Source organism: Bombus bifarius, unplaced genomic scaffold (genome assembly GCF_011952205.1).
Source record: "Bombus bifarius isolate JDL3187 unplaced genomic scaffold, Bbif_JDL3187 scf7180000008000, whole genome shotgun sequence".
Lineage (NCBI taxonomy): Eukaryota > Metazoa > Arthropoda > Insecta > Hymenoptera > Apidae > Bombus > Bombus bifarius.
The window spans coordinates 1,315,744-1,329,437 of record NW_022884379.1 but is presented as its reverse complement, the minus strand read 5'-3'; the positions used below and the strand labels follow the sequence as shown (position 1 = coordinate 1,329,437).

The 13,694-nt window shown below is 35.9% G+C and overlaps 1 protein-coding gene across 7 annotated transcripts in view; it reads left to right on the top strand.

Annotated features, from left to right (window-relative positions):
- LOC117206293 (nuclear factor of activated T-cells 5) overlaps window positions 1-13,694 on the top strand; it is a 58,623-nt gene that overhangs the window by 21,929 nt on the left and 23,000 nt on the right. For 3 of the 7 annotated variants that reach the window (XM_033445508.1, XM_033445505.1, XM_033445503.1), the window contains exon 1: window positions 11,769-12,498. The exons of 2 other annotated variants lie outside the window; for them this stretch is intronic. In XM_033445508.1, coding sequence (XP_033301399.1) covers window positions 12,360-12,498 — 139 coding nt within the window. In that variant the 5' untranslated portion in view covers window positions 11,769-12,359. Of the gene's footprint in view, window positions 1-11,767; window positions 12,499-13,694 lie in introns of those variants that run through there. 2 more of the 7 variants (XM_033445509.1, XM_033445507.1) reach the window with 2 other exon arrangements.

The following is a 13,694-nucleotide window of genomic DNA, read 5'->3' as shown; positions in this document are numbered from 1 at the left end:
TTCGCTTCAAAGAAATGGTAGCAGTAATAGGAAGAACTGTGGTTTCACCAAGTCAAAGTTACGCCGCAAATAACGTCCTATCTGAAAACAATTATTTACGATTATCGACAAAGTCTCAAACATGTCGACAGAAACAGACAAACACGCTTCGGCGTCCGATGTACGTTGGACTTCGTTGTATCTACAAAGTCAGTATCTGTTTCAATAGCTGCACTGTTGCGCATTGTGTTAATATTTTTTCATTTGCATACGAGGATATCCGATCGTGATTTTTCTTTGCGTCTTGTTATACGATCGCAATTACAGCGAATAACAGAAAATAGAGATTCTCTTTAGAAGATTCAAATGCCGATACATATTAGGTTGTTAGAAAAGTGTCTTTCTTTTACAGACACTTCTTTTACAACAATGCATCTTTATACAAACATGAAACCTGATCTATCGAACGTTGTAATCTTTATCTTATTTATATATATATAGGATGGTTGGTAACTGGTGGTACAAGCGGAAAGGGGGTGATTCTACGCGAAAAAAGAAGTCGAAAATATAGAATAACAATTTTTCGTTTGAGGCTTTGTTTTCGAGAAAATCGACTTTGAATTTTCGTTCGGTACGCGTGCACTTTATCACGTCTCGTTATAACGGATCTCACTGTAGATCGTTGTGTCGATGGAAAAATTAAAAAAAAAAAAATTAAAAAAAATTTCTATTCTATATTTTCGACTTCTTTTTTCGCGTAGAATCAACCTTTCCGCTTGTACCACCAGTTACCAACCACCCTGTATATTTATATTGATCTTTGACTTTTCGGACGACTTAATATTTTATTTTCAGTGTTAAATTTGATCACCACAGATGAAAAACCTAATAAATTGCATTTCACGCCCTTTAGAAAAGTAACTTTAAAATTTAATAAATAGCGAAACAATCGCACATCGAACCTACCTTTTTCTTCGATTTTGGAATTAAATATGTGTGATTTACTCAAATACCTTGCTATCAACAAAATCAACAAATTCAATAAAAATGGACTTATCGTATCATTCCCATGGTGGTCTTTGTTTATGGCATATCGTAACAAAAGAATACCAAAATTAATGTAAAAAATGAATTCATAATATCGTGGCAAGTGGCCAGCTCGTTTCACGATTGTGTCACTATTGTCTTTGCAACAATTTTATTGTATAGTATCGTTCAGGTCAGTTATTATGCAATCGTTTGACCGTTTGACGCGGTTTTTTTTCACCAATTTGTCACAACAACTTATTAGTAATCACCGATTAAGCATTTTGTACGAAGCATCACTCGAATAATATTACTCGGAAATATTTTATCTTGTGGCTCGTTATTAATAGAGTTTGTCTATTCCAAGTATCCATGCACCACTCACGCTATAAATACGATATTTATATCGCGAATCGCGGGTGCGAAACGCTGAACAGACAAACAGAAGAGACTTCAATTAATATAAACGTTTGATATTCGAGTAACAACAACATGGGCGTTATGCAATTTGGGTGGGTAAAAATATGGGGCTACTCTGAAAATCGTATCGTTGCGAGTAAACACAGCATACGCGTCTCGTCTCATGTATATTACGCACCGGTATAATCGCTTTAATCGCTCGTAACGATCGGATTATGAGATTAATCGTCGCATACAGGATAATGGCTGCGGGAACTGCCACGTAATACTCGTCGTGTTTCGTTCGAAGAACAACGCTCTAAAGATTTTTCAAGTAACAACCTAACCAAGGAATGACAATGCAGTAGTATAGTAGAGTTACATTTATCTGAGTTTCATTCATAGTAACGAGCACGCAAATATACTAAATTTCATTTAATTTAGTTTGCAATTATTACTCAAAAACGAATCTGAAAGCTGTTATGCTATAACGTTTTAAAATACAAGGATATTTTTAGATCCTATATTATAAAAAGAAAATGCAAATTTTCATAATAAACATAATTGAATTTACGAGTATTTCCCTGTTCACAGTTTCATCACTATGCATGATATTTGTTAGTGATTTGTATTCAACTATAATGTACGATTATGGAGAAAAATGGTATGTACTTGAACGATCAGTTTAGTGCAAATTGACATAAACCTTTGCAGACTTCGTATGTTTACTACGTTTTGTGTTGTGATATGTAATACTAGTTTTTCCTAGCAGACTACTGTAATTTATTGCTGTTTTGCTCTGTGTGAAGTCGTAGAACGTTCATAAATATTTAATGACACGAAGAACATTGTTTTACACTTTTTTGCAGCTACTGTCTGTTTTATTACCTTTTTCTATTGTTAGACAACGTAGTTGAATGCCATTGTAAACTTGTTCACTGCAGACTTTGACCTTAATCTATACCATTTAAAATTCTCCTTCGTTATAAAGCTTGACAAATGAAGATAAAAAATTGATATACAAGGCTCTCATTTTTTAAATATGATATGTATAACATTGTCGCTTTTTCCTCTCTTTCAATTTACACAGTTGATTAGTATACCTTTTGAGAGAGGACAAGTAAAGAGTGAAGAATTTTTTTATTGATCGATATTTTTCAACAGCAGTTGAAAAAATTGATTACATAGCGTGAAGGTTAAGTGACTGATTAAATTCACTTATTTACACGTGACAACCTATTACTTGATTGAGAAATTATAAAAAATAAGGATAATCAATGAATCTGTTGTTCCCAATAAATTTATATGAGTTGCGGGATATTTCAATATAATTAGAAAATTACTCATTTAATCGTTTAATCAGAAATATTAACTTTATTATTGTCCTTCGTATCGTTTACACCTGTACAGGTAACCAGCTGTTAGTTCTTACGTGTTTTTGTCTTTGTCGTGGGTATTACAGCGGGTGTCGAGTTCCTTGACGTCACGATCGATGCCAGAAATTGTGCCACGTTTATGTCTGCACACTAATTGATCGCGTCAGCCTGCCGATTATCTAATCATGTTCAGCCGTGCTTCCTCGAGCAAGACGGCGATCTTCGCGCTGTCATTTGCCGAGCCTCTGAACAATCGCACATACACACTACTCCTCGATGACTCGTTCGAGTGAACGCGAATCCATTCCGCTCTAAACAACACCTGTTGAAGGCTACCGATTCTCCACAATTCTTTTTTTATTGAAGCAACTAGAATCACCACTAGAGAATATTTTGTAGTGCATCGTATATCATACATTGTTAAACAAATTACAACTGCAGATTAATTGACATTATTTCCTTATTCTATGTTATAATTTTTTTTTTTTTATTTCAAACGCATAACGTTATAGTAGATTTACAAAGCTAAACGCTGATGCAAAAGAGAAGTTCAGTTCCCGTGATGATTTAATTAATTTGAATCTTTATTCTGGGTTATCTTCTTTATGAAGGATTATTTGTTCCGAATTTTACGGGACTCTGGAATCTTCGCAATTGCCGATTAATTTCATTTCTAAGAATAATAATGACGCTACGAATAATAATAATAACAATAATAATAACGAAGTAGAAAGACATTGAAAAATGACTGGGATTCGATTTATTCGAACAAGGACACCGCCAGTCGCTATTGTACAACAAGCGACGTTATTCGTTAAGTGTTATCAATTCGCGATGCAATTTAAACGGCAACCAGTATTTCTTGTTTCAATCTCGTTTCCTTGCTCGTTGAAGCAGCCATGTTTATAGCCAGATCCGTCGCGACGGATTTTGCAACGGATCGCGGTCTGTAAATGAGGATTGTTGTTGCGAAATGGAAAAAAGATATTGGTACGATGTCGTTACGTAAAATTAGAATGTCCTCTCGAGCCGGTCTCGTTGTAGATTATGCCGATGACGATCTGGAAATGGAGCATGCCGCCACGTGTTCCTTCACATCTTAATTTGCATGTGTCCTGTCGTTGGTTTTCATTCATATTGCTTCTCGTGTCTGTATATGTTATACCAGACGTATAACGCTTCGCGTATATTGTGTCGTATTCTCATATCGCTTTATCGTCCGATTTTCCTTTTAATTCGATACTCTTGACAACAACGATCGAGCCTCTATCGAGCAAAGGTCAAGAAACATACGGAACAAACGTAAATATAACGAGGCAAAAATCGTGAAAGTAACCAAACATCGTCGAGTAAAAATTTGCGAATATAGTACACGTAATTCTAACTTTCATCGTATGATTCGCTCACGCTGTTTCGTGTTTTACGGTTTAGAATCACTGTATAGAGCTAGCTGATGGTATATTGGCTTACTTGTTAGAAAGGGTGTATCTTCCAACATTTGAGCCAGAAGATCCAATTAACGAACACGCGGTCGGTGATCTCTGACAATGAAAATCCTATTAATCGGCCGTTGGTCGCTGGCGTATTATTGCTAATACCCGTTGTTCGAAGAATTATATCTCCATTCTATTAAAGAATTATTTTTCCGGATTATATAGAGCAATAAACGGAACATTAATGATTAGGAAAAGTAGCCTATATCGAAACAAGTAATATGTAATGTACGACATTATTAAATATTATCGTGAATCGTATAATAATTACAATGTTAGATATACAAATTAAATCAGTGACTTATTAAATAAAATTATGAAGTTTATTTATGACTCGCGTAAATTAATTTTTTTTTTATTCAACAAATTCAAGCAAAGTTACACGAATACAGATAATGTTCTTTTCAAAATTATCATAAGACAAGAAAATATTTGAATTTTTAATAAACTGAAACTGTTTCCGATAATAAATTGACTAATAATAATGAACCAAGTTTACATAAATACATAATTGAATTTGTAATATACATGTAGCACACACTTATATGCAAATAAAAATCAGTTTTTTGTTCATATTATGTAATATAGAAATGTCTGAAGAAGAGGCAAGAAACGATGATGTTTTGAATATAAAAATATATCGAGTAATATTATTAGAGCGTACTTGAAACTAATACGCTTTCGTTCGATACAATTTCTCATTTTTATCCTTATCGATAAATATAACGATATATGCGGCGTCGATATCATTTTTTCATTCGCGGAACGATGATCTTGTTGAACGATGTTAATAATTTGAGTCTTTAACCTTCGCATGGACACTCGAGCTTCGCATCGAACCTATTTATCGCACGTGTCCAGCTTTTTATCTTTTCCGAATTAATTTTCTCTCGTTGTTGTTCAAACAGAAGACAGATCTATCGGAGGATCTATAACAATCGAGTGACCATGACGCGACACCGATAGATGATACGATACAAGCTAAAGCCTTCCCATTGTTGTGCAATTTTTTCGCGATCGAACAGAAGATTCATTCTGGAATATCATCGACGCGAATTTTCATAAATGAATGCAAATTCATTTTGTCATCGTGGCTATCGTGTATCAGCAATCGTGTATCGACAATTGTATATCACTATTGCGATATTAATAATCGCGTTTCTTTCGAAGAAGAAAATACAAGCACAAGGATGCTCTCTCAATAGCATAATCAAACGGATGAAAAAAAGACGATAAAATTTTATCGCAACTGTCAACGTAATAATCTTGTAATCGGCGTACCGTTTTAGAAACAAATAATTTCAAATTCCAAAATTAGAGCGATTATAACCGTATAATTAGAGCATATTTCAAAATTAGACGAATCCAAAATTACACATTTTCTTCCCCGAATCGTATGCAATATTAGAAATTATGTAAATCGGTCAGTTGCTCCGACGATTTTTGAAAGTTTTATATGATCGTTTCGGAGAAAGTTTACATATCATTTTCTCGTGATTCGTAACTCGTGACAACGAAACGACCATCACAGGCTCGCGACACATTTTTCTGTGCGCACATGAGGTGACTCAGACGGTTCAACTATTTCGACAATATACACGCTGTTGCTCATTACACACTCTAACGAGTCTTTAATCGACGAGACGCGTTCGCGATCCACCGATTGTCCGTATTACAACGCGTTCGACGTATATGCGTCGACTGTGTGTATCCGCCTTTAGATTAGCCTGGATACGTTGATAAGAAACCGGCTACGGCGGGTTCGGAAGCGCTCGTGACGATTGGTGGGTGTTGAAAGAAAAAAATTGTACATAAGTACAGACGGGGAGATACGCGGCTGGTTAACGCGAACGGAGTGTGCTGACTCGATTAAAGCGAGACCTTTAATGTCGAGGGTCACGAGTCACGAGTCCTGATCATTGCTTTCACATATACATCGTTTCAGATTTGTTTACTACACCGTTCTGTTAACAATCGCGTTGCTACGAAAGATCGAGTTCTGTTTCTGGTCCTATCGTTTCTTCGATTCAAATCGTGATACTTTCATTTTTTTTAAATTGTTTCTTTATGTATCTTCATACTTATTGATGATTTATTTAATTTACAGATTATACATTGTCTTTTCTACAATCTTACATTTAACAGATAGGATAATCAATTGACTTGTTATTTGCAAAATATTCATATACGGTTTCATTTGTTTTCCTATCAAGCTTGTCGTTATTATGCAAAGGAATTTATTAGTGTCGATAACTTGAAATTTTTGACTTGCAAAGTTTCACTAAAATATCGCTTCGGTTGCGTTGATCAATTGTCTTTTTTCGAATGGAAATGTGACATTGGATAAGGAAGAATCTACTATATATCTATATATTTCGAAATTAATATATATATATCTAAAAATTCGAGTAGGAATTAGTATGATTTCTGACGAAATATCGACGAAATATTACAGATTTTGTATAATATGTATAGGACACAAATTAACTTCCCATGGATCAGATTTTTTCAGATTCTTTAATTCCATATGAGTTTTCTGCGAGGCCGTTTGTTTGGAAACGTTCGATCGTTAACAGTGATAACTAAATTGGTTCACGTAACTCGTTGCAATTTAAAATCTCTATCTCAATCGACGTAAACGTCGAATGCTTTTTATAGATTCAGCTCATTAAAACGTTAAATTCATTCGTGTATGGAGATCGAGTGTCAACGTAAAAAGGTACTTTATTGGTCGATGTATCGTCGTTTAATCGTTCGTGTTCAGTTTGCTGTAAATTGCTTTGCCGTTATGCCACCCAATTATTAAACGTTCATTTCTAATCGTTATTACTTCATTAGCCTCGATCTTTTCTGATACGTCTCTCTTTTATTCTTATAAAAATTTACCTATTTATTATTGTTTATTAATAGGAATAATAATAGAATTTAATAATGTATTCTACTAGTGATAATAATGATCAAATATAGTAAATTGCATATGAAATGGCTGATCTCTTAACGAACACTTCAACGTTTATAGTTTTCTTGGGAATACTGTTAATCAAATTACGATCCGCAGGATTCGATACATTTTGACCATTGTAAAACAAACGTGTCTGAGACACAAACACCATGTATGTATAATAATTATCGATGGTTAATTTAGGTAAGAGCGTTAAGTACACCGCAAACAGCTCCGACAAGTGGAGACCGATGATGCCTTAACCTTCGATGCTAATTAATCGAATTGGTAGACACATAGTCTTTAAATAATCGGATTATCGGTATTGCGATCGGTAGACAAATCTTCACTATTGTCTAAATCGACAAACAAATCTGTTAAGTCTCGAGCTAATTGCGTTTCGACATATTCGGATTGGCACGTACACTGGCAACCATAAGTATTATCTACTGAAATGTCCGCTATTTTATTTATTATATACTAAATAATTTTCGCAGGCTTCATTTTCTGGTTACTTTATTCGAAATCAATTATTCCATTCGCAACTCACGTGCCTCATAAAATAAGATACTAAATGATATAAGATCAAGCTTGTAATAAAACCTTCAAAGCAAATCTTCAAACGTACAATTTAATTTTTCTTATAAATTTTGTAATATACGCGGTTAATAAATTTCAACTGAATTTTCTGATTATGACTCATATTTATGCCTAACTTAACTTCATTAACTTGCTTTATGAATAATAATATATTCATGTTCCTGCTTTCGTCGTTAAGTATCATTGAATATCTTCGATCAAAGTTAACACTGATTATTCCTCGTACTGTCCAGATTTTTTTTTTCCTGGCCAGATTACGTAACGCAGTTCCACCGTTTTTTCCCGCTTTTTCTTTTTTTCCTGTTATATATTTTTTTCTTAACCGTTGTCGCGGAATCGTGTTTGCACTAAACTAAATATATAACGGAGCCCATTCATCTAGTTCATCATCCTGATTTTACGTACGTTCAGGAGGCTCCACGAGTGTCTCAGATGTCACAGGTATCGTTAGGTGTACCAAATCGAAGATTATTAGTAACTGGATCGTTAAACGGTTAATATTACTGAAAATAAATATAACGATTTTTTCTTCGTTCTCGCTAACGTCAACCTGGTAATGAGAGCTACAGTATCTTTGATTAAGGTCCGCCTTCCGTCACTTCCATAAGATGCAAAACGAAATTCTCCTGTTATTCGCGCGTCTCGGGAAACTGTTTTTCTTTCATTGCTCTTGCCGTTAATAGACGTTTATCAAATACATATATTTGCTTATCCATAAGAAAATTTTGAGTAATTATTTACCAAGTGAACGATCTCAACAATTTCAATGACCTTAAGAGATGTTATCAAGGTTAACATTCTGAACAATTTTTCCTTGTACATATATACGCCGCTCGGTTTCAATTTCCTAAATATCAGCAAAAATATATCCTACCCTATATCATATTCTGCTTCTGACAGGAAGTGTTCACATTACGCACACAGTCCTGGTATTGTTTACGCGTTATCGTATCTATATTACAACAAATTATTAAATTTGTTGAATTGTTTGTAACGTAGACGGTTGTATTTTTATCTAGCCCAACCAAAATTAATTCACGGAAAGGCGAAATAGAGGGTTTCATCTTAGATCCTAGATCGTTTTCTACTGAACTGATATTGGTTATTAGTTTGGTACTTGTACTGGTATTATACTATATGAGGTGGTATGGTGATAGGTGCGTAAGGAACTACTCTTGGTCTTTTTAACGAACAATAGTTTATTTAGAACTAATCAACAATCAGAGTTAACAATTAACAATTAACAATTACACTTAACAGACAACTGGTAACAACTAACAAATAACGATAGACACCGAGAGATCATTCGACGCGTTGCTATGCAAATAGTACCGAGGAGTTACACATTTAATGGCGTAAGACAGACTGACTCTGCTTTTGTTTCGGATCGCGCAGATTCTTCCCTTCGTAGCCCATCGATATCCCCCACTAGCGTGCATTCATTAGATGTGCCGCCAGTGCTGGCACGTATATGCTCTTCCGAGAATTCGGCGGAAAAAGTGTGAAGATATCGATGGTACATTGGGCACGTCCGGAGCCGTTTGCATCCGGAGCCGTTGAAAAGTTCCGTGGCCCGTGCCGCCACATATACACTAATAATAATAATAATTGCGCCTATGCCAGAAACAAACAAATAGATGCGACAAGTGATCATAATTATCGAGTGTCTTGGTAACGGTAGCATGAAATAAATTTAGCTATTAAATAATTTAGAATTTATATAAAACTTCATATTATATTATCGTTTATTCGAAATTGAAAAAATATTTCAGCCATTATTTTAAGAAACGTAACTATTCGACTATCCAAATCATACCGCTGTCGAAATACAAACTTGGCTAAATAGCCAATATAACGTCCTTTGCGATTTCCATACCGTGTAGTGTTTGCTCTGGTTTCCCGCCAGACACGTTCTACAGTTTGTGTATGTGCATTACTGTCTGCATTACTGTCTACAGTTGTATGGTTTGTACCGTAGGATACCTCAGATCAATAACACACATGTTGTAAATAGTAAACTACCATATATAGTATCGAATATGTTTTTGCAAATATGACTAAAACCGAGTGACGATTATATTTATAGAAGAAAGTTAATCAGAATGTTGAGATCGACCGTTTTGTAAATAATTACCAAATTTTATCTCAGCGATAAGAATACGGCGATGAAAAAAGAAAAGGAACATCTTTTCTTTGCATTAGATTCTATCACTTATCCCTGTTCGTATTTCATCGATCGATCACGGATTCGAACATCGCTGAGGATTGTTTCATTTAATTCGGAATAAAAGTTGCCAAGGGGGAAGAATCCATAGAGAAGTTGGAAAAGTAAAAGGAGAAGGGGACAATAGAGTTAGGTTGCAATCAAATGAGCTGATTTTATGGGAACGGCGTCGCATTTTATAGCCTCGTCAACAGTTTAAACATCCAGTAGATCTAGTTCTTTCAGATATTCGATCTTTCACGTATCCTTCAAAAGCCGTGACTTTAAATTCGAGAAAATAATAGTAAAAAAAGAAAACGACTATCAGATGATAGAAAATTTCATCCTAGGAAATAACGACGAATAACAACCAATCGAACAACTGTTTGATCGTGTAGAAATTTAATTGGAAAACTTTCGTTCAGAAAGCTTCATTCTGTAACAGATCCATCCATCAAAATCGAAGTATAAAAGTAACAAAAATTCATGAAAAATTAATCCATCGGGTACACGCGAGGTCGTCAGCACGTGTCCTTGACTTCTCCATAATGTTCATCGCCATATTAACTCGTTATACAACGGTAAACTGCAAAATTGCTGTAAAATGTTCAAGCACTATAACCAATTAGAACCGCGAGGGAACAAAGTGGTTCGTTACTCAGCGATTTTTTCGTACGAAGGGTTAATACGGTACCGTTCGTAATTATTCGAACGATAATGAGTTCTAACTTAACTCCAGCCGTACAGTTACTCGTTATGCAAACAATATCCCCGAAAGATAAGTCGCCGTCTATATTTCGTCGTTTCGGGGCGAAACCAATTCGAAACTGACTCGAAGCTTGCCAATTAGAGCGCGGGCATGTTGGAGGCTACCTGTTGCTTTGTTCCGACGTGAAACACGTTAAAATATTCAGATTTAATTTTCTCTTGCCCACCGACCCATTCATTACCGCTTCTGCTTCATCGTAAAACTAGAAACAAATTTTTTCTCTTCCCATATAGAAATTTTTAAATCTTGAATACGTAGATACGTAGATGCGCGTTGTCCGCATTTATAGAAAATTTCTGGATGTAAAGATGCACGGTATGCGACCGAAATTGAATATTTAGTGGTTACAATAAATCGTTTCGTACATTTTTCCTTTTCCATGTTTTCTTTTAATAGATACAAGTTTTTCAGCTGTATTCAACAAGTTATGAATCTACAAAATACTCACAGTCCTCGGTCTATTTATTCTTCAGTAGCAGATAAAAAATAGAAAGTTGATTGTGTTATTATTGGACGATAATATTAAAATAAAATTCGCAAGAGCTGAAATTTCACCCTTGAGAGCCCCATGGTTTAATTTAGACACGTAAATCGAACGTCCCCGCAATAAGCGTGCAATTTTTACATTTTCCAACGGTCGATCAGGCGGAGCAATTATAGGTCCACCTTAACGTGTGTTGGATCATCGTCAACATCGTTTTCCCCCGAAAATAAACGAACTGGGGATGAAATTATAGGGATAAAAACTGCTCGCCGGGAAGAACTGTGTGCGATGTGTCGGGCTTCAGCCAGTAGCTTCGAGATGCGATAGATAGACAGTGGGGTAATTAGCGGCTGCTGATTGGTTACCTTCCTTCTCGATATATCCGAAGCTGGTCGGGGATGCAGGAACGTATAAACGTGTTGCGTGAGCGTTCATGGTGGGGGCTTATTTACTCGCTATTCAAACCATGCCGGGTTGGCCGATCGACGACGAGACAAGAAACGCCAGTGTGCGTCTGACAGTCGTTGCGATCAGGCGATGTACCTTGAACGGTATATCGATTCGTTTGTGTTTGCTTGATCGTTCATATTACCGTGTGAACAACATCGAACTGGTGCTGTGTTGGTTAAGAAAGTGCTGCTATTTCAGAGAAAGATAGACATTTTCTTCGGAATCCATTTCATTTTTCTCGATTCTGCATTGTAAACAGAAAGGAAGAAAGAGGAAGAGAGAAACCTCTTTTCACGAATTTCCATTCGATTCGATCATCGTACCAGAGACTACATACACACGTTGAGACTGGCAATTTTTTTTGGAAACGATCCAAGATCAAGTTTTTACCAAACGATTGCCTAAATCGATCGATCGATCGATTCGCGAACGGAGGTAACTTAGAACACGTGCATCTCGAGAGTGATATGGAACAAGTTGCTCGTACGACGAGGCTCAATCGTGTGGAGAGACAGTGCGAAGTGAAAGCGCGAAGATCGATCGTTTCAATCTTCGGAGATCGTCGATCGACGCGTGAAATATACGCTTGAGAACTACAGAGAAGATCACTTCTCGGGCCTTCTGGTCCTCGGAGACCTCATGGCACCCGATCTTGAGAAAAGGCGGCAAGAACTTAGGAGGACCAACAGTTGTACCTTGGAACAGGGGCACGAGCACCTTCAAATGCTTCTGCAACTTCGATGCACCGGAAATGCATTGATCGAGCCTTATCGACACGGTAAACTTGATCCATCTCCATATGTGTATGCTTCATTATTACTGTTTAATATTCAACGATTGGATCATGCCTACATAGGCCTGGTAATTGATATCTCCAGTCGAAACCAGTTGTTTCTGTGTGTGGTATTTTCAATTCTTTCTTTCCTTTTCTTTTTTTATTGTCTTTCATCTCTCACTTGCGACTTACGTCGAGACTTTGAGTGATTTATACCGCACGCTTAATGCGATATTTATATAAATTTTATTTGGACGTAGAGAATTTCCCGTTTCTTTTATTAGTCGTAATCGTCACTATATTCTAGGACTATAAAAGCAGTAAAACATAATCGACTCGTAACTTTGCATAGATATTTTATAAATTTAGGTACTTATATTTTTTAAGATGTTAATCATTGTTTTGTAAAATATACGAATAAAGATGTGTTCTTTTTATTTTCATTTCTTTCATCCAAGTTTTATACGTCATTGGTGCTTTTAATTTCAGTAACAAAGCACTCCAACGAATTAATAACGTGTGCGCTCATTGCCACAGTAATTCCGTTTTATTTCCTTTTTTTTTGTTGTTATTGTTGCTATCATAGAGTTCAAGAAACTCAAACGAGCTCACTTTTCTTGCTATTGAATGACGCAGTTTTCTTTGGGTTTAAGAGACAACGTTTCGTATGTTGCATCATCCACGTAAGAGGAGATAAATTTCACGTGGCTTTCTTTATCAAAATTTTTTTACAAGTCTGGATTACTAATGTTTTAGCCACGTTTCTTCTTCTCAACCTGGTTTATGGATATACCGGAATGATTAATTGGAGGAATTAGAGAAATTGCGAAGATTTCTGCAACTTAATCGAGCTAACGCCACCGTTAGCGCTACAAGACGATAAAGAGTTTCGCATGTTCATCCTACCGGTTTCTCTCTTTATTAAATAGGTACCCTTAGGCGAGTCTTCTACTTGTTTATGCCGTCGTCGATGAGAACGCCACGATACCTCCTTTCCTTTCTTCTTTTCCTCTCCTCTTCTTACCTCTTTTTCAAACGTACGATTATTCTGCTCCAAATTCCACAAATTTATTTGTCTCTATTTTAAACGAGTTTCGCGCTTTATTTCAGTTAACGTGTAACTTAAATACGTCTGCATCGTACGAACAACAAGCCGTTTTTTCGTGTTTTACGAGTCGGCCTCTACTCCGAAACGGTAC